The 26,672-nt window shown below is 53.2% G+C and overlaps 1 protein-coding gene across 2 annotated transcripts in view; it reads left to right on the plus strand.

The window, feature by feature from the left end:
• STXBP1 (syntaxin binding protein 1) overlaps positions 1–26,672 on the plus strand; it is a 60,882-nt gene that overhangs the window by 10,615 nt on the left and 23,595 nt on the right. For both annotated transcript variants that reach the window (XM_044992583.1, XM_044992584.1), the window contains exons 2-9: positions 11,206–11,255; positions 11,839–11,920; positions 15,263–15,339; positions 17,042–17,120; positions 20,323–20,426; positions 23,645–23,793; positions 24,526–24,610; positions 26,016–26,146. In XM_044992583.1, the coding sequence (XP_044848518.1) occupies positions 11,206–11,255; positions 11,839–11,920; positions 15,263–15,339; positions 17,042–17,120; positions 20,323–20,426; positions 23,645–23,793; positions 24,526–24,610; positions 26,016–26,146 (757 nt within the window). The remainder of the gene's footprint in view (positions 1–11,205; positions 11,256–11,838; positions 11,921–15,262; positions 15,340–17,041; positions 17,121–20,322; positions 20,427–23,644; positions 23,794–24,525; positions 24,611–26,015; positions 26,147–26,672) is intronic.

The following is a 26,672-nucleotide window of genomic DNA, read 5'->3' on the forward strand; positions in this document are numbered from 1 at the left end:
ACCTGTGCTCTCTCCACGCATCTGCTGTGCCCACACACCCCGCCTCAGCCCCGTCGGACCAAGCGGGCACAGCAAGCTGGACAAGGGTTGCCAGAATTTCAAAATGAGGCAGGGTCTCCAGGGCCCAGATGGGTGCAGTGTTTCCAGGACAAGGCTTTCTAGCATCTGTGGCGCCGCTGTCTTTGTCAGGGCTGTTCTCCCTGAACTGGTGGCAGGCTGCTCCATAGCGTGACGTCTCTCTCTTTTCTCCCCAAGGTCAGGGGCTGCTTCTCCGGCTCGCTTTCTGAGGCGATGTCTTTGCTCCTTTCTGGTCCTTTGCGATTTCTGTGTTTTGGGCCCTGGAGCAGGAGATATCTCTCATCCATACACTGGCACAGTGGGCACAGTCACCTGCGTTGACATGTCCCACCCGCTCCCCGCCTCGCAGACATGCGGTGCTGGACATGGGGCACTCCTGGAATTCTGCAGCGCAGGCCTGCCCCACGAATCCAGCCGGACCCTCCCAGTAACTCCGCTCTCTGATTCTTCTCCCTTCCCCTTCACACGGGATTCTCCTGCAACCCTTTGCCATTCGCTCCCCCGGAGTGTGCCTCAGCTGCAGCAGTGCAAGGGATGTGATCTATTGCTATGGATGTCTTGGGTTCGCTGCAGGGTATCTGGGTACTGCAGTACTGAGGGACTGAGGTATTGTAGTATTGGAGGTGCTGGGGGGCTGGGGTATTGTAGTACTGGGGGCCTCAGGGTACTGCAGTACTTGGGGAGGCCTAGAGTATTGGGGGTTTGGGGTATTCGGCCATCCAGGGCTCCTTTGGGGATAAAAATGCTCACTCGAAGTACTGCAGACTCCTGCCCATGCAGCACACACGCACGCAGGCAGCACTCCGCTTGCTGCGCTATGGCCTGCATCAATTTATCCCTCATTCCCAGGCCAGGATCATCCAGCCTTCAGGAAGTGGCCGGTTCTGACCAAGGCTGTGTTTGAGGGCTGGGAGTCTCTGAGAGGATCAGCCCCTTTGCCGGTTGGCTGGCTTGTTCTGTGAAAAATTGAGTGGTCTTGGGGGAGAGGGGGGGGGCAGCCTCCTTGCAGGCTGAGTGCGCCCCACCTCTGCCACTCATCACCCCTCTCCTGCTCCCACAAGGGTGCACCGAGCCCGGAGGTGGTATCGCTGTAATTAACCCAAATCTTTATCAAATGAAGCCAGACACTTGCCCTCTCTGTCCCCCACCCTACATCTCCCCAGCCTCTGACGTGCGCTGGCTGAAGGCCTTTCCCAACAGCTGCCTTGACAGCTGATTTTCCTGTGGTCAGAGAGGTGGAGGTCCTGAGGCGAGGGCCATAATGCCATTCCATACAGCCACACTGGATATGCCAGATCAAAGCAGTCTGCTTGTCCCTCCAATCTGGTATCCTGCCTGTCAGTCACTGGGCTTCAAGCTGCGGCCAGGACTTGCTCGCTAAGTGCCAGAAAGACAGAAACAAACCCCCCGTGTTTAAATGCACATGTCAAGAGCATTGGTTATGTTGGACACCAGGATTGCTAGGGAGACTGAAGCACTTGAGCACTGGCCTTCTGCCTCTAAGGTGCCAGAGACATGGGTATTTGAAACAAATCTCATGCTTCAGGGTATAGGTTGTGGGGTCAGGAAGGGTTTCCAGCCTCCTCTCTACCGAAGATTTCACAATTGCCCTGAAGAATGCCGATGGATTCTTTGCTTTCACTGAAGCAGGCAGTGGGCTTCAGGAATCCTCTGCTTGTATTGGCTGGCACCAGAGGCCATCGTAAATCTCAGTGGGCTGATCTGGTGCAGAAGGGGCAGTGCTAGCTCTGTCCCACACAGGACAAGGAGTAAATAAATCTGAACAAAATTGCCTCAGCCCAAACCTGGGAGCTGCTTTCAGCCGTTTGTGTAACAGACTAGCTCTGCTTAGGCAAGTCACGGCACCTCCGTGCCTCAGTTTCCCCACCTGTACAATGGGGATAATGACACTGAACTCCTTGGTAATGCGCTTTGAGATCTGTGGCTGGAAAGTGTTATAGACGAGCTAGGCATCACTATTATTGTTATTATTCTAGCTGCAGGGTGTGAGCCTGGCAGTGGCTCTGGTGCCTTGGACTGCATAAAGCAAAAAGATGTGTTCTATCTGGGACAGTGCAGCAGCCAGGAGAGTGCACTGAATTGCCCGCAGCCCTGCCAGAGCTCAGAGGGGCACTTTTAACAGCTCCCTTAACTAAGGAGCTGGTGGACAGTGAAGGCAGTTTAAGGGGCCTGCCCTAAACCTCTGACTTAGAGCTGTCACCGGGCAGCAGATGCAGCACTGCATCCGATGGAACGGCAGGCAGACACCACTCGGATGGCTCATGGCAGATCTTCGGAGCTAGGATCAAACAGACTGCAGCTTGCAGGGTGGTGGAGGAGGAAACTGCCTGCAGGTACTAAGGCTGGCAGTTGACCTGCCAGAGACAGCCGCCCATCCACAGCCTGCAGGGCCTGGGGCAGGTTGGCAGTGGGGACTCGGTGCACTGAGAGGACTCCACCAGGGCTGCAAAGCCAGAATCCCTCCCCCGGCCAGCTTGTTCTCTCCAAACCTGTGCATTCGGGGGCTGCTCTTGCCGACCCCCAGAGCTCCACTGACAAAAGGAGGCTCACGAAGGGTCAAAATGGCTCCTGCCAGGCAGCACTGAGCCAGAGGATAAGGCGTGCCAGCGATCCCCCTCTCCAGCACCCTCCCACTAACCAGCTCCGAACACGGCGATGCACCTTGCAAGGAGCAGGGCAGGCCACTGACGAGCAAGTCCCAGCAATACCCCAGGAGCAGCCAGGGGCGTCGCGGCCTTGGCATCCTCAGGTCTGGGCACCTTCGCTGTGGGCATGTGGGAGCCAGAGGCCCTTGCACACAGGATCTGCCAGCTACTCCGCTGCTGGCACTGCATTCTCCGCTCGGCTGGCTCTCTTGTCTGTGCCCCAGGTTCAAGTTCTGGCCGGTTTCCTCAGGCACCTGCTGTGGGAGCCCACGGACAGGGGCAGGGGGAGTTGCTGCAGTCGGAGGAGAAAGGGGCTGCAGGCAGGCAGGGGTTGTGGTGGGTACACAGAAATAGGCCTGGCTGTGGGTGAGGTGGGTGGGGCCCCGTCCTTTGCACAGGGTTCCACAGAACCTGAATCGCTGCTAAGACAGTCCTATGCCATCTCAGATCCCTTCTCTCTCTCTCCCCCCCCATGCCCTGGGCAGTGCCAGCACATGGCAGCCTCTCAGTCCTGGCGTGATCTGCCAGCCCACCCTATGAGAAGTTGCCCGCAGTGGTGTGAGGGAGAGAGGGGTCTCTTGGAGAGGAAAGACGATGCAGACTCTGTCTGCAGGATGGGCGAGGCCTCTGCCCACACAGCTAGAGCCCAGCCATCAGCCAGACGCCTGCTCCGGGAGCCACTGCAATGCCAGGGAAAAATACTGCAGCCCACTGCTACAGCAGCAGCTCTGTGGGGCTGGCTCCTCCCAGGGAGAGCAGAGCCACAGCCGGAGACCAAACAGGATCATCCTCTCGCCCTGGCAATATTAGGACCAGCGATGGGTCCAGGAGTAGTGAATTTGGGTGCAGTCCGGCCAAGCTCCTTGGCACCAAGGGAAGAGGGGGAGGGGGAAGGAGATGAGATGTCCCCTTTTAGATCCACGATCCCTGCTTTCTCTCACATGCACAGAGAGACTGGATCCAAGCCCCCAGGCTGATTTCCAGCTTTCTGTCTCAGACACAGCTGCCCGTTGTGCCCCCCAGCCACCTGCAGCATGCACAAAGCTACCTGCGGGGAGAGAGATGGGGCTGGGAAAGGATGACTCAGCTTGGTGCCAGGAGGGGGCGTTATTGTTTTTGGACCGGAGGGAGATGGCGTGTGTGACGGGGGAGACGTTTCTCCCCTGGCAGTTTGTATAAGGCAGGATTCATCTGGAACCCAGTGGAGAATGAAATCCCCTGTGCCCCCAGGTACAGGTATTCAGGTGGCTAATGCCTAGTGGGATGTTCACAAGTGCCCAGTGCTTATCTAGGCACCTAGAGACCTTTAAAAGTCTGGCCCTAAGGGACTTGGTCAAGGTCACACAGAGAGTCTGTGGCAGAACAGGAACTTGAACCTGGCTCTCCCAAACCTAGGCTAGTATCCTAACCCCAGGAACATCCTAACTCTCTGTAAAGCCAGCAAAGATCTTAATAAAAGATGGTTGCAAATATATATTTGAACTGATTAGTCTGATCTGGCATGTGGGTTCTGGGGCTTCTTCAGACAGGATGTGGCCGTATCCCGTGCAGAAGCCACGGAGCGATAGTTAATTCACTTCCTTGGAGACCCCTGAATCACGGCCTCCTAAGCATCCGTTTGTTTAGAAAGCTGGAAAACCTCAGCGTCTCTCTCTGCCTTCGCCTCAGCCATTCTGCTTGCTGGAGATGCAAACAGGGGATCACCTGGAAACTATCCTTTCCTCACAGGTCAGGTGCAGGAGACGCAGTTTGTGGTCTTAGCTTCAGCACGCCTGTCCCAATGATCGAGCCCAAGGGGTTTCTCCTAGACAGCAACGCCCCTGCTTCTAGAGTGGGCGTGGTTCCCAGCTCTGCCCATAGCCAGGGTAAAGTTCACAGCTGTTACCATCCCTCCTGCCGAGGCAACTCCCAGCCCCACGACTGGGTTGGCTGGAAATCTCTGCAGCGAAGCCAGATGCCTGAGATGGATTCTCTGGGCCTAGCTCCGTGGTTCTGGTTCGCAGGGGTTTCTGTGAACCTTTTCTCCACGTTGGGCTCACGGGGGCGGAGGTTGCGCCCTCTTGAACCTTGGGTGTGAATGAGATGGAAAAGTCCAGGAGGGACCCCGCTGAGAAGGGGGAGACTCCTCTGCTTTGGGCTGAAACAGGGAGGACTCCCTAGCTGGGGTAGGCTTCCCCCTCCTGCCCCCCTAGATCCAGCCCTGGGGAAGGGAGTTGGCCTCACTCACAAGCCAGACCTGCCGGCTCGCTCAGCACAGTCTCCTAACCCCCTGAAAGCCCTGACCTGAGTTCTAGTTCCATAACGAACCCGCCCGCCCTGGGGGCTCCCAGAGAAACCTGGGGCAGCTTGAGCTCTGGCCAGCTCCTGTTTAACCCTCGCCCAGCCACGACCCTGCCCAATGAGGCTAAGGTAGTGGCACCTGCACCAATGCTGAGCTTGGCCCCTGACACTGAGCGAAGAGCCAGCCATGAGCACGAAGGATCCCTTTCCCCAGCAGCCCTGCCTACAGACCCGGCTGCACAGCCCTCTGGCATCCTCCACCCCAAGCTGAGCTTGCTCGCTGCTAGCAGCACATCTAACAGTTCTGTGCTTCCTGGTCTCCAGCGGCATCTGATCCTCCCCCCATGGAAACAGAGGGAAGCTCTGTTTCCTCTTTGCTATTCAAGGGACAGAGCTCAGGATGCCAAAGGGGACAGAGCCATCTAGGAGCCAGAGGCCTAACATACACCACTAGGGAATCCTCTCCCCGCCCATAGAGCACCCACTGCATCGTATCCAGCCCTGCTTATATGCAAATGCCATTGAAGCCATACAGCAGAGTGCAAGGAGCATGAGACCGGGACACAGGAGACCCGGGTTTATTCCTAGGTCTGCCACTCCTCTGCTAGGCACGTCACGTTACCGCTCTGTGCCTCAGTTTCCCCATCTGTAAAATAGTGATACTGGCCCCCCCACCCCTTTGTAAATCACTTTGGGATCTACCGAGGGCAGGAGCTAGGTATTATTATTGTTGTTCGCAGGAGCTCAGTGTTAGTCACCAGACTGCACCCTGCTGGGAATGTGGATTTTGATGGTCCCAGGGCTGTATAACATGCCTCACCGCTGTGCTAATGGGAAAGGTAGCCCGATCCCTTTCCCTCTGCAGAGAGATCAGAGGCAGAGATTAGCCCATCCAGAGGAGCATAGTAGCCTGGCCCCAAGGGGAGGCATCTTTAGCTTAGTCCCTGTTCTGTTCTGTCTCCAGCGTCTTGTCGGATGCGTGCCTAGATCCAGCCTTGAACATTCAGGAGGGAGCATAGGCTCTAACCCACCCCACCCAGCAGCCCACTCCCCTGCCTGACAGCAGCGTTCTGCCCATGCAGGCAGCTCCTCACCCCTATCCGCCCCTCCCAGGACCCCTGCGCCATCCACTCCCCCCCCCATTCCCTGTCCCCTGACTGCCCCCAGAACCTCTGCCCCTGACTGCCCCCCGCTGCCCCATCCAACCCCCATCTTCCTGGCTTCCCCCTAGGACTCCTGCCCCATCCAACCCCCTGTTTCCCCGACCCCTATCCACACCCCTGCCCCCTGACCACCACCCCGAACTCCCCTGCCCTCTATCCAACCCTCACTTCTCCCTGTCCCTGACTGCCTCCGGAACCCCTGCCCCTGACTGCCCCCCGCCGCCCCATCCAACCCCTCCTCCCCCGGGATGCCTGCCCTATTCAACTCCATATTCCCCCACAGCCCAGAGCATTGCACCGGCGCGGGGGAGGGGGAACAGCAGGGGAGGGGCCAGGAGCTCAGGGGCTGGGCAGGAGGGTCCTGCGGGCCGTAGTTTACCCACCTCTGCTCTACACCCTCACAAAAAGGCCAGGTGGCCTGGGGTTGAGAGTTCCCATGACTTACGGTATCAATGCTTTCCCAGGCCAGCCCACAAGCAGAAAAGGCTTCTAAAGAGACAAGCAGATAGTGAACGCACCCGGCCTACATTTAAATCCATTAATTATGGGAAGCCGATTTTTATGGCAGGCCTTCTATCAGCAGAGGAAAATTCCACAGAGAGCCTGTAGCCTTTACTTCATGGCGGTTTAATACATCGCCATGGGGCCCTGGATTGAAACTGAACATGTCTCATAAGTACAATACATTTGTCTGTCTCCGTGTAGTAATTAGCGGACGTCTATCTATCCATCTTGGACGCCCATGACGGGTAGGGCAAGGCTATTGTCCCCATTGTACAGATGGGGAACTGAGGCACAGAGAGGCTAAGAGACAAACGGAAGGTGACACAGGATGTCTGTGGCAGAGCAGTGAATTGTATCCACATCTCCCAAGTCCCTGGCTAGCACCCTAGCCACTAGATCATGCTGCTCATCTCTTCTCCAGAATGGCATGAAGCTACATAACTCTGTTCAGGGGTAAGCCCAATGCTGGAATAGCCGGGGATGGAAAGGAATCCAGGCTGCTGATGCAATGACAGAGCTGGGTGTGGGGATCCATTATGGGGGCAGCAGGATATGCTGCAAGACAAGACTCAGGTACATGGGCAAGTGTCTGTGTGACTTGAACAGTTCATAACCGTGCTGTGTCTAGCACGACCCAAAGCACTGAGTTCCTTGCTTTCAAAAGCGCTAACAGCCACCAAACTTAGTTCTTTCTATTGCTCATTTAGGGCTTGATCCAGCAACCAAATAAGCATGCGTGTAATTTACTCACGTGAGCAGTGTCATTGAGGTCAGTGGGTAAAATTCTTCACTGTATTAAGTATTTGCAGGATCTGTCCCATAGTGACAGACTTCTCCCCTGATTTTTTTTTAAATGCTTTACATGAAAAACACCACAGGGTGCTGAGTTCTTTGTTTGTTTTCCCAGTCATATCTCTGAGATTGCATGGGTTAGCAAAACCCTCTGGGAAGGAAAGGACAGAGAGAGGAAAATGACAAAGCATGAGGTTTATGCTGCCTTTCCACCAATGTTGCAATTTAGCTGTACTTTCTTTTCGCTCTGGTTTAGTTGTACAGCTCAGCGGTGCATCAGAGTCCTGGGAGGAACTGATTGTACTGGGGGAGCTGTGGGGGAAGGGGAGTTTTTAGGATAGCAGGTGTTCTGGTTCCTACTAACATACTAGCTGACTGTGGTGTAACCTTCTCTCCATCACTGGTCCACATGGAGGATAAGATCTGCTGCTACCTGAAGGGATAATTCTTTAGCCCAAGTGGTAGTGGCTGGTGCTTTTGGTGCCAGGGTCTCTCCTTGCTGATGTTGGTAGGGCCTTGCTTTTACGGAGGCATTGCTGAGAGCTGGAGAGAGCCTTTCTACTCAGCCCCCCTCCTTTGCTTCCAGGCATCATTTTCTTGAAAGACGATGATTTGGGCTGAAACATTTCATGCTTGGCCTCGGGTCAGAAGTGAAGAGGGTTTGGAGCGAAGTGCAGCTTCGGCAGAGTCTCATTTGAGAAACTGTCAGCAGCAAGGGGAAAGGAGGGAGAGGATGAAGAGAAGAGGCAGGGGGCAGGGACTCTAGCATCTAAAAGTCAAGACTGGGGCCGTACAGGCATTCCTAAAATGAGGTTGTCTGGACAAAGTGGGACAGAAATCCAAGCCCATGGCCATGAAGAAAGCCACTTAGCACAGGGCGTGAGGACAACCCCCCCGAGCCAAGCGACTGGAAAGGCTGATTCTCAGCCCCAGTAGCCAAGAGGTTTGGGGAAGGTTAAAATGTCACACACACCCCAAACCCTCGAGATTAACCAGCTGTGAGAGGTCAAACAGCGGCAGGAGGGTGGTGGCTGGAAGGTGGATCTAACATACTTTTTGGAAAGCCGGGGAGGCACAAAGCGGGCGTGTGGTGGCTACAGCAGGTCAGAAACCTGCCCATGCAGGGGGCGGGCTGTAGTGGAATGGACGGGAGAGGAGTCATAGACACCCCGGCTGGACAAGGTTATCAGTCCGTTCTCAAGGATGGTTCTCTCAGTATGTCTTGTCCAGCCGCAACTGACTCGCTTCCACCTCTTCCATTGCGGTAGAGGCTAAAGCCCAAGAGGTCTCACCGGTGGCACATATTCCCTCAGCCCAAACTTGTGTGTAAAGTTATCGCCCCTCGGAGCACCCTAAACAATTCCTCTCTGTCCCCAGCCTTCATGCTCCCGCTAGAGCCCGTCCCTCTCAATCATCATTAAGGTCACGGGCGATAAAGAAAAATTCACGGAAGCCCGTGACCTGTCTGTGACCTTATCAGCCTGCGGCAGCGGGGAGCTCTGGGGTACCCCCCCACAGCAGCTTGGAGCTCAGGGGCTCCGCCGCTCAGGTGGTGGGGCTACCCCACAGCTCCCGGCTGCCCCGGGCAGCGGGGGGACCCTGCAGTTCCCAACCGCCATGGGCTGAAGTCACAGAGGTCTCTGGAAGTCATGGATTCTGTGACTTCCCTGACCTCTGTGACAAAATCGTCGCCTTCATCATCATCCACTCACACTCTCTCTGGATGACCATAGCAGGCGTGCAAAGGCAAGTCAGGCCATGGGGCTAAGGTAGAACCCAGAGCAACCTGGGATGGGATGGGCCTGGGAGGTCCATTGCTGCCGATCCTCCTTAGCCCTAGAGCTTGGACTAGTGGTGGGAGCCAAGATGCTCCAACAGTGAAAGTGGAGTGAGCCGGGCGTGTGAGGGACCGTGGGATGTTGTCGCCTCTGGTTGCGTAAGACAGAGCTAAATGGGAGGTGAAATGCGATTGCCAAGGATTATAAGGGACTGGCTCAAGCTGCTTGGTTCTTGTTTCTAAAAGGGGCTCTAAATCCTTTGTTGTTTTCTTCGTGCGTTGGATTAGAAAGCTCCAGTCGAGCGGGCCGGCTGAGCAGCGCCCAGGGCTGCGCCGAGGGAGTGGCCTACTTGGAGGCTTTTGCTACTCGAGTGTTTGCACAGAGCAGGCCTCAGCTGCAGGAAGATGGGTTCGAATCCTGTCTGCTTGGTTTAAAAGTGAAAAGAGGACGAGGGAAATCCAGTGCCTGAAGAATACTGGAGTGTGGAAACGCTGATCTGGCAACCTGCCCTCGAGGCCTGTTAAACCTCAGTCCCTGGAAGAGCCCCTCTTTGCCGAGCAACCACTTCCCACAATGGCAGAATCTTAGCAGCCCTTTTGGCTACTGCTGTTACCAGATTTTACTGTGTTTAGATGAGTTCTTTCGCGTGGTCAGGGCAGATTTGGGGTATCTGACAGGGACACCACCCCCTCAGGACTGACACCAGGATAACTTCGGTTCCCCTCCTGATGTCACTATGAACTGGGCTATGAGCTTTCTGAGGGCTCTGGAATACCCAGCCTCACTTGGGAGCTGCTCCAAAGCCCACTGAAGTCAATGGTTGGCAGTGACCGCAAGGCCCATCAGTCAGATGACCTCAAAGTCAGGGAGAACAGGGCTCTGCGGCGTAGTGGACTACCTTGTAGCTGGGCATCTCCTGCATCCACAGCTCTGGGCCTCCATTTCCTTCATGGGAGAATTTCAAACTTTTTTGTTTCGGTCCAAATCAGAACAAACCCCGATTTCGCAATATCAAAATCCTCCATGAAATGGGATGATCTTTCTCTGCCCAGCTCTACCTGAGACTGCAAAGCTGCTCTTTGAATGGGGTGGGGATAGTGGTGTCTTTCTATTACAATGATCCCCTCTCCCTTTCCTCCTGTCTCGGTCAGGCTGCTTGTCCTGCTGACTTGGCATGTCCCACAGCAGCATCTTTATGTTCCCACACTTTCAAAATAAATGACACTAGCGCCGTCCTCAGGAAAGGAGCACAAATCAAGAGTGCTGCTCATCATCCCCTTGGGCAGGATGGCTGCAGATGCCCAGAGCACTCGAATGGCCCTGCTGCTGCTGCCTCTGGAATGGCCGAGAGCCAGCTCTTACCGTGTGACTGATCCCAGGCACAGCAGTTCAAGGTCCCAGCCTGGTTCAGAAGTGGTGGTAGCTCAGATGGTGTAAGAAAGTCTCCAGTAGGGAATTCACTCCTCCTTCCGGCCCTTCCGCTCGTCATTCACACGGACCCACTCACTGACAAGCAAATGCCATCCCCTTAGACATCACCTCTGGGTGGGGAGCACTTTAGAGGCAGTATCATCCACTGAATACAGCACTGGAGTGGAACTCAGGAGACCTGGGTTCTATTCCCAACTCTGATACTAGCCTGCTGGATGACCTGGGACAAATCCACTTCCATGCCTCTGTTTCCCCACCTGTAAAATGGGGATAATGGTACTGACCTCTTCTGTGAAGTGCTTTGAGCTCTGTAGATGAAAAAGCTGGGTGTTGTTGTTGTTGTTGTTATTATTCCCTGCATGCAAGCAGAGTATTGATCAGCAGTCAGAGTGCAGACCAACCTGGTACTCTTGCAGCCAAGGAGGATGAAGCTAGGGGAGTAACGGGCTCAGTGCCCAGGACCCTCGGAAAGCTGGTGTGAACTAACATCCACCTTTTCTGTCCCTTTTGCAGAGATCATGCATGATGTCATCAGGAAGGTGAAGAAGAAGGGCGAGTGGAAGGTGAGTGGGGGACTGCAGAGAGAGTTGGACGGGGGCAGGCAGGAATATGGAGGAAGGGGTGGGGTTGGAAGTAGCCTGGGAGCTGCTGGCCCAGTGGAGGGCAATGAGGCAAGCTGGAGGGATGCTAAAACGTGTAGCACCAGCCCTCCTGGGGATTCTGCCCTGGCTCCGTGCATCCCTCCTTCCAGCGCTGGCCATGGGGCTGCGCTGCAGTCAGTTTGCCATACAAGGATGGGGAGTCCAAAAGGAAATGGCTGAGGAAAAGAATGACACCTCTCCTGGCCCGTTTGCCAAACGAAGGACAGGACTAGCCGCAGGTGCTGCAGGGCGTTGCGGAGGGCCATTGGCAGAGTTCTGTGGCAACCCAGAGCCCAGCGGGAGTTTAGCTCTAAGGAAAGCTGGGTGTACTGCATGGCAGCACTGAGATGCACTGGCCGAGCGGCGTGGCAGAGGCCTGCGTGTGGGTCAGTCAGGGTCACTTTACTGTCGGAAGCGCCGAATTACAGCAGGTGCAACCTACTGCCTGATCCCCCCTGGACTCAGTCGCTGTGCTGCCTGCTCACTCGCGTCTCTCCCGCTCCAGGTGCTGGTGGTGGATCAGCTCAGCATGCGCATGCTCTCTTCCTGCTGCAAGATGACCGACATCATGACGGAGGGGATAACAAGTGAGTTCCATGCCCCCGGCGCTCCCATTCTGCTCCGGCTGGCACTGGGAGACAGGGGATCAGGAGGAGTTGGGAGACCAGCATCTTCCCATGGCAGCTTGTCTCACTCCACCCATTGCCCCTGTTTTAGTCTGACAGGGCTTTGCCACTGGGCCTCACCAGGATCGCACGTCTCTCTCTTAGCCCCAGGCACGCTGAAAATGTTCCTATACAGCTAGTGAGTTTCGAGCTTCATTTCTTCCCCAGGTGGCCACTATGCCGCTGAATAGCTACACTGGGCTGACTATGCCAGTGTGACCCCTTAAACCCAGGAGGCAAACGGATTGTGAGTCTCTCTTCCACTGAGCTATTGTTACTAAGGATATTTGCATGGCAATATTGCCGTCATTCCCACCGGGAGGTGCAGTATTCCGTGGTAACCCACTCGGTTGTATGTCAAAGTCTCATTGTTTGTGGTGAGATTTTTCACCCACTTCTCTGAATGACTCACCCGGCTGGGATAGCACGAGGAGCTTGTCTCTTGGTGGTATTTAAGTCCCTGGTTGCTGGAAATGCCACACTGAGACCTGACATCATTGTATTTCAGCCCCATAAATAGCTCTCGGCGGAATTAAAAAAGCCAGCAGAAAAAAAAAGGTAAAACACAGATATGGAGCCATTCAAGTGACTGGCGTTTGACCAAAGGTTGCTGGTTTTCATGGCATTTGCCCCAACACACAGCCCTATTGCAACGTGACAAACATTGGATCTAGGGCCTGATTTTCCTCTCCCAGCAAGTTTACACCAGGGGTAACTCCACTGACTTCAGTCTGGGTTGCTCCTGCTTTACACCAGGGCAGGTGAAAGCAGAACCAGAACTGAGTGTGGATGATGGCAAGAAGCTGTAGGAGCAAGTGGGACTCCCAGACAAAGAAAGATCCTGTTATGGGAATGCCCCCAGAATAGCGACCAGAGAAGGGTCAGTACGTTCTGAACAGCACAGATTGGAAGCTAGTTGGTGCAGAGCCCCTTCATCCTGTGCATGTACAGCACCTAGCACAAAGAGGCTCTGACCTCCAGCAGAGGCTTCTAGGCAGGAGGGCAATGGAAATAATTGATAACAATAAAAGGCCAAATCTAATAGTCCTTACTGGGCCCATTGAGGCTAATGGAAATTTTGCCCCCAAAAAGGACCAAGTAAGTTATAACCTTCAAGATATACTGATAGATCCACCAGACTTCCTGCGGGATGTGGGGTGGGAAGCTCCAGACTGGGGGGGTTAGTTTGTTTTGGGGGAGGAAAAAGTCTTTTCAAGGAGATTCTTTCTGATACGTTGTAACGTCTGACCATGGTTTATTTTGATCTTGACAGAGTCATAGAAATGTAGGGCTGGAAGGGACTTTGAGAAGTCCTCTAGTCCGGCCTCCTATGCTGAGGCAGGATCTAGTAAATCTAGACCGTCCCTGCCAGGTGTTTGTCCAGTCTGTTCTTAAAAACCTCCAGAGATGGGGATTCTACAACCTCCCTTGGAAGCCTGTTCCTAAGCATAACTACCATTATCGTTAGAAAGGTTTTCCTAATATCTAACCTAAATCTCTCTTGCTGCAGATTAAGCCCATTGCTACTTGTCCTACCTTTACTTTCAGGGCCTGATTCTCCTCTTGTACCACAGTGGCTCCATCAGCATGCAACTCCAGATTTACACCAGCATGAGGGGGAGGAGAATTGGAACCAGATAGCAGTTGCCAGCTGCAATATATATTGGCCCTTATAAATCCTCAGCTGGTGTACATTGCCACCCTTCTATTGAGGTCAATGGAGCCATGACAACCTACAACAGCTGAGGGTCTGTCCCCAAGAACAGCAGGTTGTGGTTCAACATTTGTTCAAATGGCACCAGGCCCTGAAGCTTCAGTGGTTCTAAAGAGGTTTGGGCTAGCACTATTTCCTGCCTCATTATTTTATTTTTAACACACAAAAAAATGGATTTCATCACTAAAGATCCAGATCCTGATTTCCCCTGGGCTTCTGCCGGTGGTGAGGGTCATTTAAGCGCAGAGGGTTGGAAGGAGTGCGGTAGCTCACGTGGGAAAAGGAACTTCTGCAGCTCAGCAATGCAGGAGGGTCTATGGAAGAGGTTGTTTTGCGAGGGACCATGTGGCTCAGGGAACTGGTAGCCAGATATAGAACTTTACCGTGCCACTGGAAATGCTCTTGCTGATAGAGAGAGTGTGTGAATTGATGCACCACTGCTTGTCCACTTTAAACATATTCTTGTGTGAAACACGGACCTGTTAGCTACAGCACATTAAATAGCTTGACAGTTTCCACTTGTGACACCTATGACAATTGCTGGGCATCAGGAGGCAGGGCCGGGTGTCCAACATGTAGGTCTGATCTGGACAGTATCAAGGCTCATCTGATTTGCACCCTACTGAGATGGACTGGTCATGTAATCTGTATGTCTGGGACTCATTTATCAAAACAAATTCTGTATTCTGAATTAAGATCTGGCTACAGTCTGTGTTGCGTGGAGGGGAGATGAAACACTTCAAAGATACTCTGAACGAAATTTGCAGAAGAGGAACATTTCTTACTCGAGCTTTGAGCAACTGGTGACTAACCCCATCGCATGGTGCCACACCGTAAGAGTGGTTGGCCACAACTTCGAGAGGAACCATCTTGAACAGCTCAAGCCCAGCACCACATACACAAACAACGTGCAGGCCAATCAACACAACCAGTTGACCTTCTCTGGATAAGGATGAGGTTCCTTGGGGAAAGCTGGTACATCTGCCTCTGGCACAGTCTTGTCCATGAACAGAGGACTCCACTCTCCAGAGCACCTTTCACAAGCGTTATGATCCAAGGGGAATAGTAATAAATACATTTTAAAGGATGGAAAGAACTATCACTAAAAAATCAACCCTTGAAAAAAAAGGGTTCTCCAGGACAGGTCCCAAACCCTACAGTATCCCAGCTGTGATGCGCTGAGCAGTTCCTGTACAATACAGTTGTGCTTTAAGGGGAGTGGCTGTCTTGCAGAATGGGGCAATAAGCACCATGGCCTCTGGCGTTTACTGTCCCTTTGATCCTCCCCTTGGGGCACTGTAGGAACAAGCTAATGGCTGGGAACCTTTTTATTTGGGTGTTGGGAGGCTGGTGGAATCACAGCTCTTCTGTCATTGGGACTTGCCGTGTTGGTTAGGCATGACCAGAAAGCAGTTATTAGATAAGAGAATCCAGATCACAGCGGTACAGATCTATACACAATATAGAGCGATATACAATGAAAATAGGCAGCCCATCTCCTGTCACCTGCTAGGCCAATCCCCTGTGTCTTGGTTGTGTTTCTTGTGCAGTTGTGGAAGACATCAACAAGCGCCGAGAACCACTCCCCACCTTGGAGGCCGTGTACCTCATCACCCCTTCTGATAAGGTGACTCTCCTGCATGGGAATCTTGTACCGGGTCTGGTGAAAGCTAATTATGTTTGGTTGTAGCATCTGTGCCAAATGGGGTAATTGTCAGTGCCAGGATAAGAATGGATGGCAGTGCCCTAGAAGGCACTTACAGGCATCAGCAATGATCATTGGAGCTGTGCAGAGGAAGGAAATTCAGTTTCACAAAAGATTTCAGGATTTGATTGGTTTTTTTTCCATTCCAATTTGGAACAAAGACCCAAAATGTCACAATGCTCCGCGAAAGAAAATTCTGAGAAAAAAAGTAGTTTTGGATTGATTGAAACATTTCATTTCAACACAAACACGTAGTACAATACAAACTAACAAAAACAAAACCCTCAACACAAAAAGTTGTTTTGAATGTAATGAAAACCAAAAATGTTTCAGTCTGAAAATGTCAAAATGGGACGTTTCACAACAGTTTTGGAATCCTTCCCCCGCCCCCCCCCTCGTTTTCCTCCCAAACTGAAAATGTGATGAAATCAACATGATTTGGTGAAGTGTTTTGATTGGGATGGGAAATGATTCCATCTGCATTTTTCCATCCAGCTCTAATGATCATCTTATAACCAAAATCGTGCTGTACCAACTGAGTTGCTGTGGGTCAGTTTAACCTCATTCAGGGGAGGCTTTGAAGCCTTTCTGGCTAATGTTGTGGTACGTGAACATAGTTTTCACTTGTAAGAGACAACTGGCAAAATTATAAAATAAATAAAGGAGATATACCCATCTCCTAGAACTGGAAGGGACCTTGAAAGGTCATTGAGTCCAGCCCCCTGCCTTCACTAGCAGGACCAAGTACTGATTTTACCCCAGATCCCTAAGTGGCTCCCTCAAGGATTGAACTCAACCCTGGGTTTAGCAGGCCAATGCTCAAGCCACTGAGCTATCCCTCCCCCTTTTTACAAGCATGTCCTGTAATAACAGAGCTCTGCTCATAGTAAGTGGGTGAAAACAAACACTGGGCACAGGGAAATTCCTGATCCTCTCACACCAATTGCCCCTCTAATCCAGTTTCCTGTATTTTATTACGCACATACATGTTAAATCCTTTATTTGAAACGTACTATGCTATTTGCTTCGGTAATAGCAGTACCTTGCACTGGTAGGACTCCAGTCGTGTGAGCTTGCACCGAGCAGGGTGCAGCCCAGGCCAGTTAGACTAATAGCAGTGGCCAGCTGGAAACCTTGCACCGTGAGTTTTCTAACAGCAGTGCTGCGGGACTTCAGCGGTGTGAAATTTATCACAGCAGTGCCCAGCCAGGGTGTGGAGCAGTGTGAGCTTCTCTCAGAGAGAGAATCAGTCCTCCCCTCCCCTTGTGTCATAAAGTGGCGAGGTCTGGGGTGGAGATTTTCAAAGCCAGCCAGGGGATTTAGCCATACAACTGCCGTCAGAATGAATTAATCTCAACCTAGAGCCTTTATCTTAACGCTGCCCCAAAGTTTCTTGGCACTTCAGCTCCTGAACGCATTGGACTGAAATTTACAATTGAGTCGGTGTAAATATCTGTCTCCTAAGCCAATGGGTCAGAGCCAGCGGATGATTCCCTAGCCTGGCACACACTGTGATTATTGAGACCAGCCAATGCACCAGCTGGGTTAAGTGTCTAATGATGCTAATCCTGATTTGTGGTGGCCAGCCTCACGTCGGCTTTTCTTTTTCCTTTTTCTCCTGTAGTCTGTCCATTCACTCATCAATGACTTCAAGGATCCCCCTACTGTCAAGTACAGGGCTGCCCATGTCTTCTTCACTGACTGTAAGTACACTGCCTCCATCCCTCTGATGCCTTGTAGTCTGGGCTCCTGACACACTGTGACTTCCATAATGCAAAGGAGATGCGAGAGCATGGCAGGAAACAAGCAAGACTTGCATGTAGGAGATTTGCGGCAACCTTTGCCTGAGATTTGTAAAATGCCTTGAAGAAATCCTAGAAATCAAAGCTGAGGAAAGACCTGTACATGAATCCAACTCATCCCCCATCCTGTGCAAGGTTTTTCTCTCTCATATATGTGCCTAGTCTAAGCTAAATGACTCATGCAATGGAGCTTTCACCAGTTCCCGCGGGAAACTACTGCACACTCTAAATAGGCCTTATTGTTAGGAAATCTTTCCTATGTTCAGCCTGCACCTGCATTCATTCCCTTGCTCCTGATCACCCCCTCTCAGGGCAGGGGTTTCTGGAAGGCATATTTCTTCCAAGAGCCCTCTTCTAGCTATTCAGGGCTAAATGCACTCCAGATATGTAACTCTACTGAAGTCAGTGGAGTTACCCCAGTGATTAATTTAAGTCCCACGATCCTGATTCTCTGTCTGTTACCCCACAATTACATTGGTGGGACTCCCTTGACTTCATTGGAGTCACATTTGCGTAAAACTGGTGTAACAGAATGGTGCCTCATGGCCCACATGCTTAAGGGCACTGCTGCATTTTTGCATGGGACACTGTGGGTCATAGTCTGCTCTGTTATACTGGTGTAGGTCTGGAGCAGCCCCCCTGCATTACACCCTGTCACGGAGATTAGAATGCGTCACCCTGGGGTGTCATTTCTTTGCACTGTTTCGGGAGAGAAGCTGGTGGGGGCATGGGTGAGTGGATTGCTGCTGAAGTTCTCCCCAGAGGCAAAGAGAACCCAGGTTGGAGCTAGTGCAGGGGACAGGAGGTGGTTTACAAAGGAGATTTTGGAGACCATGTGGGATTATCACCCAGTGAATGATTTCGTAGCTGGGAAATTTCAACCAGAGCAAACAGCATTAGATAAAATGGTCTCAAACCAGGGTGCTCCGTTGGTCTGGTGAGTGAATTTGGAATTTGGAAAGTTGAAAAGACTTCCTCTGCTCATCTGCAGTATACTCAGCCACCTGCTCCCCTGGCTAGAGAGGACAGAACAACCTCCCAAGGCATCAACACTTCAGGCCTGATTCAAAGCCCACTGAAGCCAATGGAAAGATTCCTATTGCTTCAGTGGGGCTTGGATCACTTCCTTTATTTGCTGCCTATGAGAGAGCACTGATTCCCTAAATGATGGGAATTCCTCCTCCCAACAGGTCATTCCAAGGATCCAGAGAAGGACATTTCACTTCCTCTCTCCCCTTCAAGTAACTGCTTTCCCATCTCTCCTCTCACCCTCTTTCCCTTCTCCGGGGTCTATCAAGGCAGGACTGAAGGCTCTGTGGTTTTGGCTCAGTTCTGAGAAGTTCTGTTCCTCAAGGCCAGCTTGATAAGTGACAGGTTCCCAGGGAAGGGCGCAGCCCCTCGCTGGCAGAGATTTGCTGCCCTGCCAGTCTTTTGGCTGTTTTGCTGGCAAGTTCTTTGACGCAGGGGCTGTCTCTCACTTTGTGATTGCGACACACCTAGCACAATAGGGCCCTGATCTCGACTGGGGCTTCCAGGCTCTACTGGGAGAACAGTAGCCTAGCAGCGTAAGTACAGGCCTAAGAGGCAGGGGAGCTGCAGTAACAGAATCAGAGAATCTCAGGGTTGGAAGGGACCTCAGGAGGTATCTAGTCCAACCCCCTGTTCAAAGCAGGGCCAACCCCAACTAAATCATCCCAGCCAGGGCTTTGTCAAGCCAGGCCTTAAAAACCTCTAAGAAAGGAGATTCCACCACCTCCCTAGGTAACCCATTCCAGTGCTTCACCACCCTGCTAGTGAAAACATTTTTCCTAATATCCAACCTAGACCTCCACCACTGCAATTTGAGACCATTGCTCCTTGTTCTGTCACCTGGTACCATTGAGCACAGCCTAGATCCATCCTCTTTGGAACCCCCTTTCAGGTAGTTGAAAGCAGCTATCAAATCCCCCCTCATTCTTCTCTTCTGCAGAATGAATAATCCCAGTTCCCTCAGCCTCTCCTCATAAGTCATGTGCTCCAGCCCCCTAATTCTTTTTGTTGCCCTCCGCTGGCCTCTTTCCAATTTTTCCACGTTCTTCTTGTAGTGTGGGGCCCAAAACTGGACACAGTACTCCAGATGAGGCCTCACCAATGCCGAATAGGGGAGAACGATCACATCCCTTGATCTGCTGGCAATGCCCCTACTTATACAGCCCAAAATGCCTTTAGCCTTCTTGGCAACAAGGGCACACTGCTGACTCATATCCAGCTTCTCATCCACTGTAACCCCTAGGTCCTTTTCTGCAGAACTGCTGCCCAGCCATTTGGTCCCTAGTCTGAATGAGATTCTTCCGTCCTAAGTGCAGGACTCTGCACTTGTTCTTGTTGAACCTCATCAGATTTCTTTTGGCCCAATCCTCTAATTTGTCTAGATCTTTCTATATCCTATTCCTACCCTGCAGCGTATCTACCACTCCTCCCAGTTTAGTGTCATCTGCAAACTTGCTGAGGGTGCATTCCACCCCATCCTTCAGATCATTAATGAAGATATTAAACAAAACCAGCTCCAGGACTGACCCCTGGGGCACCCCACTTGATACCGGCTGCCAACTAGACATGGAGCCCTCCCCAGCTCTTCCTGTGCAATGATGGGCAAATCACACCACCTCTGAGATCACTGCACCTGATCTGCAATACAGGGCTAATGCTATTGATCTGGCGTGTACGCCATTCTCTTTGCCATGGTCTCTTTGCACTTCGTGGGGAGGCCAAATTCACGAACAATGTGCATGAAGCACTTTGCAATCCTGCGGTGGAAAGTGCTAGTGAAGTCCTTATTAACGCTACAGCGCCCGCTGAGTGTGAGTGTGGTTCCTCACCGGTCTGGGGGTCCCCAAGGAGACAGTTGTATTGCTGGTCCTCGGGACCATGAGCACCAGCCTTAAGAGTGTTTTATGGGCACTGGAATGAGGCCATCCACCCCTCTCTGGATTTATCAGGGCCTTTCTCAGGATGGGTTTGATACCTGTGTGGTTGGCTTTGACCTTGGTTTTGGCCTTTGGGTATGAGGCACCCAAGGATTTAAAACCGCTGCTGAATGTTCTGGTTCTCCTTCTCTTCCCAGCCTGCCCTGATGCCCTGTTTAATGAACTGGTGAAATCTCGTGCGGCCAAAGTCATCAAGACCCTGACGGAAATCAACATAGCCTTCCTTCCCTACGAGTCGCAGGTGAGTCCGGCACAGGGCAAAAGAGCAGCGATCAGCCTAGCGCGCCTTCCCGAGGAGACCCCGAATGGCACGGGAGGGTTGGAAAGGAAAAGGTTCTAGGTTCGCTAGCTGGGGGCCATGGCTCCATGGGGTTTGCGCGGTAGCTCGGCCCTGGGTTCCCTGGAGGAGCAGAGTTTTTGGAACAGCCTGAAATGAGAGATTAAATTACTAACACCCTTTTCCCAGGGCTGGTTCTTTACCTCCTGCCCTGCTCTCTCAGCCCTGTCTCCCTCGATTATTTCTCAGATCTGATCCTCGGTCGTGTATTCACCCTGTGCTCCACTCCCACCCCATGCTCTCGCCTGTCATTGGCTGTCTCCTTGGGTACCACCAGGGATGGGCCAATGAGTCCGGGGCACAGGAGGGGTGAAACTTTGTGCCATCTGCTGGGGAGCAGGCCCTTGCGTGTTGGGGGTGGCCCACGTGACTAGGAACAGATGGCAGTCAACCTTCAGAGCCATTAACTCTTTACCTTCCCAGGGTTGCAGGGATTTGCCTAGCTGGCCAAACCAAATGTGCCCCCGGAGAATAAACCTGTGCCAGCAGCTGACACTAGGACTTGGCAGCTTCTTATCATGGGGTTGTTGGCGGGGACGGCCTTAGCGGTACTGGCCCCCTCGGTGCAGGAGTCATTTGGTTCCCCCGCCCCTCCAAGCCAGCTTCTCCTGCTGCAGGGAAAGGATTGGCTTGTGCTTCGCGTCTCCTGCCTTGCCTGCTCCCGCTGCCAGCTTGGGGGTGGGTGTTTCCACTGAGAGGTTGATGCTAAGGAGAGAGGCAGCATGGTCTTGGGGCCAGGGCTGGGAATCAGGAGACTAGAGACTTGATTCCATCCTACCCGTGACCTACTGCGTGACCTCGGGCGAGTCTCTGCACCTGTTTCCCCTGCCTTTTCTGTTCGGAGCATCAGTTCTGGGAGGCCGGGATGTGTCTCCTCCTGGGTCTGATTGTGTGCGAGGCCTCCGGGAGGCCCAGCGTGTAACTGGCAGGCTGGGGAAGTGAGCTGACGTGGCATTAAGCCACCTCTGTGTTCTCTCGCTTCTGAGCTGAAATGTAGCAAGCCCCAGGTAAGCACAGAATCACGGCATCCACCACAGCCCCATCCCCTCTAGCATCCCACCCTGCCCGCAGCATGCCCCCTCGGCCAGAGCTTTCGGAGCGGGCCTTGTGGCGGTCTGACTCCGTTTCCGCAGAAGGGGGATTCTCCCTCAGCTCGAACCAGGGCGTTTATGGTCCCATTACCCTTGCAGCAGCATAAAAGGGGCATATGCAGGAGGGAAAATGCCTCACTCCGTGTCTGTACAGCACCTAGCTGATCTCAGTGAGGGTCTCTGGGCAGCGCTGTACTATAGCTAATAATACTGGTTATAGGTGAGCTGCTGCAGTGAGATTTACTGAGGCTCTGTCATTAGGATTTCAAATGTCTTTAGAGAGGGGCCTGAGCCATAACCCTAGGGCCAAACATCCCTGAGCTTTGGGGGTGCGTGAAAACCACATGCAAACCCAGATCCACCTTTTGCAAACAGCTCCTCGCTTTAGAACAGGCTGAGGCCAACCCCTGGATCCAAACACCCTTTGGGAGGTTTGAAACCTGGACCCAGACCTGACCGGTCTCTCTCGGCTTCGCGTGTCCGAGCCCTGGGTCCTTGGGCCCCCGTGCTGGGGTGCTCTATTGTTGCCGTTGGTAGGCCCTTCTCCGGCATGGGCAGCATGTTGCAGGGGACCCAGGCAGCCGCCTTGCTCTGGCTCTGAGCGGGCACAGGGGTAGCGTGATCGCTGCCTGGGAATTGGCAGCCAGCTGCGTCTAGTTAAACAGGAGGCTCGGCTGAGAGGGGCAGTTATCTATGATCCCTTCATCTGTGGCTGTCCTCACCCCCTGCGCCATCCCTCTTTGCCGGCTGGACCCCGCGGTGGTTGTTTTGATTGGCCTTCAGCTGCTGCAGCGCCATCGTGGGGTACGTTGGCATTAGGCGACGACTTTGCTTTTCATGCAACCCTGGAGATGCTTCTGTGATGGGCACTAGCTTGGCCGATACACCGGGGACTGAACTGGGGCCCTCTAGAGCCAAAAGCACGAGCTGCTAAATCTCCTGGGCTGGCACGGTAACCTACCCGCAGTGGACTGGGCACAGAGGGAGACGTGTAACACGCATGGACACGGCTGGCAGGGGCGGTGCCGGGTCAGAATGGGAGAATTAGCTGGCATCAGCCTAACAACAAGTCTTTACAGTGCTAGGCCCAGGGAGGGGCCCCTTCCCTGCACCCCTTCCTTGTGCCTTGGAGAGGGGAAGAACAGACCCTCCCAGCAATAGACCAGCGTCATTCCATGAATCATCCAGCAGGCAGCACACATCAATGTCAAGCGCCTGCCCCACAGCTCCCCCAAGCCCATACATCTGTACCTGGGGGGCGGTGCCTCGGCCAGTACGTGTCTCCAGCCTGCTTGTGTTTGCACCAAGGCCTAATTTTAGCCCAGTCGCCAAAGACTTTTGAAGGGGACTTTGTCACGTGAGCGTAAGAGGCCGAGTCACTCAGGCATTCGGCTCAACTCAGGGGGGCCGCTGGGGAGGGATGAGGTGTGGGGAACAGGTTTGGAGCAGGCAACTCAAACAGGCTGCCTTCTGCCTGGCTCTGGGGAAAGCTGACAACCCCCCATGCTTTTCAGGGTGAGTAGAGGCGAGCTGCAGCATCCCTGCCAATAACCCCGCCCCTTGCAGGAAAGCTGGTGCTTGTGCCTCAGGCTGTGCTGAGTGCGCTCTGGCTGTTGGGTTTCCCTGCAGACGTGAACCAGGGATGGGTTGGGTCCGGCAAAGTGCTGTACGATGCCTTGACTCAAACAAGAATTAAAAGGAGCATTGCTGTAGATGGGAGGCTGTATTGCCTTGTGGGTAGAGCAGTCAACGGGGACTCAGGCGACCTGGGTTCTGTCCCCCGCTCTGCCTCTGGCCTGCTTGGGCAAATCTCTTCATCGTCCGGTGATTCAGTTTCCCCATCTGCAAGATGGGGATAAGGACACAGGCCTCCTTTGAGATCTACTGAGGAAAAGTGCTCCGTAAGCGCTTGATACCATTCTCACTAGATGTGAGACAGCTGGTAGCCCTGTCTTCTCTAGCCGTTCCTTGGGTGCTCCTAGTGTTGCATTCACATTTGAGCTCAACCTCTGCCATTCCCATCCCCTCCAGGTTTACTCCTTGGATTCTGCCGACTCTTTCCAAAGCTTCTACAGTCCCCACAAGACCCAGCTGAAGAACCCAATGCTGGAACGCCTGGCAGAACAGATTGCCACCCTGTGTGCCACCTTGAAGGAATATCCAGCTGTCCGATACAGAGGGTAAGGCTGTGCCCATGGGGTGGTCTGAACTGGAGGCTTCTCCTCAAAGTGTCTATTCATTGAGATCCTCACCCTACACCTCCCTACTTGGACAGGGCTGGAATTACTTCCTGACATTGGTGCTTCTCCGGAGTAGATCAAAGAAGAACCAGAGTTGCAGGCTACTGTCCCTTTCTCCTCCTGTCCGAGTCCTTCTTCGCTTCCATTTCCTTAATGTCAGTTTCCATCTGTTCCCTGCTCAAAATCCTTCCTTCCTGTTATACTATCCCCACCCAAGCACAATCCCCTTTCTCCACCCCAGACACAGCACCCCCAACAGCTGAGACTAGGTCCAGAAGTGGGGTGGGGAAGGTGCCGGGAAGACAGCGAGTGCTCTCCAAGGAGAGGTGGGGAGAGTGGAAAAAGTCTGCTAAAGCCACGTCTGCTTCACAGGCCTGGGCAGAGCCCCATCCAGCCCACACCTTCTCCGTGGGCCCTGCCAGCTCCGTGAGGAGCATGAGAACTATGGTCCACACAGCCCTTCTCCTGTCTTACTCCTCCCACATGGGCCCTGAGCTCTGCAATTCTTGGACCTTAGAAGCTGCTGAAATGGTCTGATTTAAGATATCTACGTGTCTGGGTTTATTATTTTTTTTGCCAAGCTCCCTAATATAATCAACGCTCGTCGTAGGCTGGAAGGCGCATGAGGAATGAAATGACTTTACACCTTTCTTTCCCTCCTCCCTGTGCTAGAGATTACAAAGACAACGCCATGCTGGCCCAGCTAATCCAGGACAAACTGGACGCCTACAAGGCTGACGATCCGACCATGGGCGAGGTGAGTTCGGGCTGCAGGGTGCTGGATACTGGCCGTAGCACTTAGAGCAGCAGGAGCTCATGAAACCGCTGATGCTCTGACTCTTGTTGCACCTGTGCGCCTGTCTGTGTGCCTGTACTTACTGAAGTGGCAAGAGCCTACCACGTATCAGTAAGACGAGAGGCTTCAGGTGCAAGCAGAAGGAAGACAACTGTAATCTTAGATGATTCATAACCATTTACATTAGGGCAGCGTCTGAAAGCCCAAAACCAAGAGCAGGGGCCCAGTGTGCTAGACGATGTAGGCGCATAGTCCCTGCCCCGAAGTGCTTACAGTCTAATAGGGACGACAGTCAAAGCGTGGGAGGGGAAGCAGACCCCGAGTTAGCAGCAGAGCCAAAAATAGAACCCCTGTGTCCTTGGCCAGGGCCTTATCCACTAGCCTCTCAAGTTCTTCTGATGGGCTGGGCTGATAGGAAAAGCCAGTCCCCTTTTCAATGCACATCAAATCTGAGCCCTTGGTCAGTACGTTCAGCCTAGACACGAACGTGGATCACCTGCTGCTGTGCATGTGCATAGAGGCTCTGCCTAGCGCCCTCTGCGGATGGTGCTCCCACAGTAGCAGCACGGAGAGCTCTCTGGTTCCCGGGGTTCCCTTACCATCCGGCAGGGAGCATTGCCCTGGCACACTGCTGTTCCGCTGGCAGATGTCTGCTTGCGGAGCAGGATGTGGAGGGCCATTGCACCGTCTCCTGCTCTGCACCAGGACATTTGGCTCAGAACAGGTTCAAACACCCCCAATGAACAGGGAGTTCCGGATTTGCTTCCGAAGTGGAACATATCTAGCGTTGCTTTAAGCTTGTGCATAAAAAAAAATAATAAATAAAATAATTCAGGCTGGAGAGGGACCATTCCGACCGTCTAGGCCAGTGGTTCCCAAACTCATTCTGCGGGGAAAGCCCCTGGCGGGCAGGGCTGGTTTGTTTACCTGTCGCCTCCGCAGGTTCGGCTGATCACGGCTCCCAGTGGCTGCAGTTTGCTGCTCCAGGGCAATGGGAGCTGCTGGAAGTGGCAGCCAGTACGTCCCTCGGCCCGCGCCGCTTCCAGCAGCCCCCATTGGCCTGGAGCAGCGAACCGCGGCCACTGGGAGCCGCGATCGGCCAAACCTGTGGACGCAGCAGGTAAACAAACCGGCCCGGCCCGCCAGGGGCTTTCCCTGCACAAGCGGTGGAAAGAGTTTGGGAACCACTGGTCTAGGCCGAGCTCTGTGTTATGGAGCAGAGCTTCGCCCAGCGGTTCCTGCAGCCAGTCCAATAACGCGTGGCTGAGCCGGAGCACAGTTCAGCAAGTGACCTCTGATTTCCACCTCAGCGATTCGAATTGATGGAGAATCCACAGTGACAATGATTTGCTCTTTGTTTTGGCAGGGTCCGGACAAAGCTCGCTCCCAGCTCCTCATTCTGGACCGTGGCTTTGACCCCTCATCTCCCGTGCTGCATGAACTGACTTTCCAGGCTATGAGTTACGACCTGCTGCCCGTCGAAAATGATGTCTACAAGTGAGTACAGTGGAAACAGCCTAGGAGATGCAATATACAATACACCTTAATTCCTGCAGCTCCGGCCGGTCCCAGCCTGATGGATCCTTGTAACAGGGTTCACCTGAGCCTCCTTTTTCAATGAGTCAGGGACACTTCAGTCTGGTGCTCTTTTCCGCTGCCAGTTCCCAACTATATACAGGCTTCACAGCTACTCTGCCAGCAACAGGCCTGGCCAGCAACAATCTAGGCAGCTCCCATTTCCTTCTGTGCCTGACCTCTCTCTTGCCCTCTCCCCATTTTTCCCTGGCTTCCTCCGAACCTCTATAGCTCTGGGCTAATAAGATTGGCAGGCACAGGGCTATTCACCCAGCCCCAATCCATCCCCCTTGATTGGGGCTGGAGTGGCAGGAGCTGATTAAGGGCTTCTCAACCAGAAGGGCTTCTGGTGGGTGCTAAATTTTTCCCTGTGGGTGCTCCAGCCCCGGAGCCCCTATGGAATCAGCGCCTATGTTCTGTGGCATGCACTGGTACCGTGGCACTGAAG

This window comes from Mauremys mutica, chromosome 18 (genome assembly GCF_020497125.1).
Source record: "Mauremys mutica isolate MM-2020 ecotype Southern chromosome 18, ASM2049712v1, whole genome shotgun sequence".
NCBI classification, from domain to species: Eukaryota; Metazoa; Chordata; order Testudines; family Geoemydidae; genus Mauremys; species Mauremys mutica.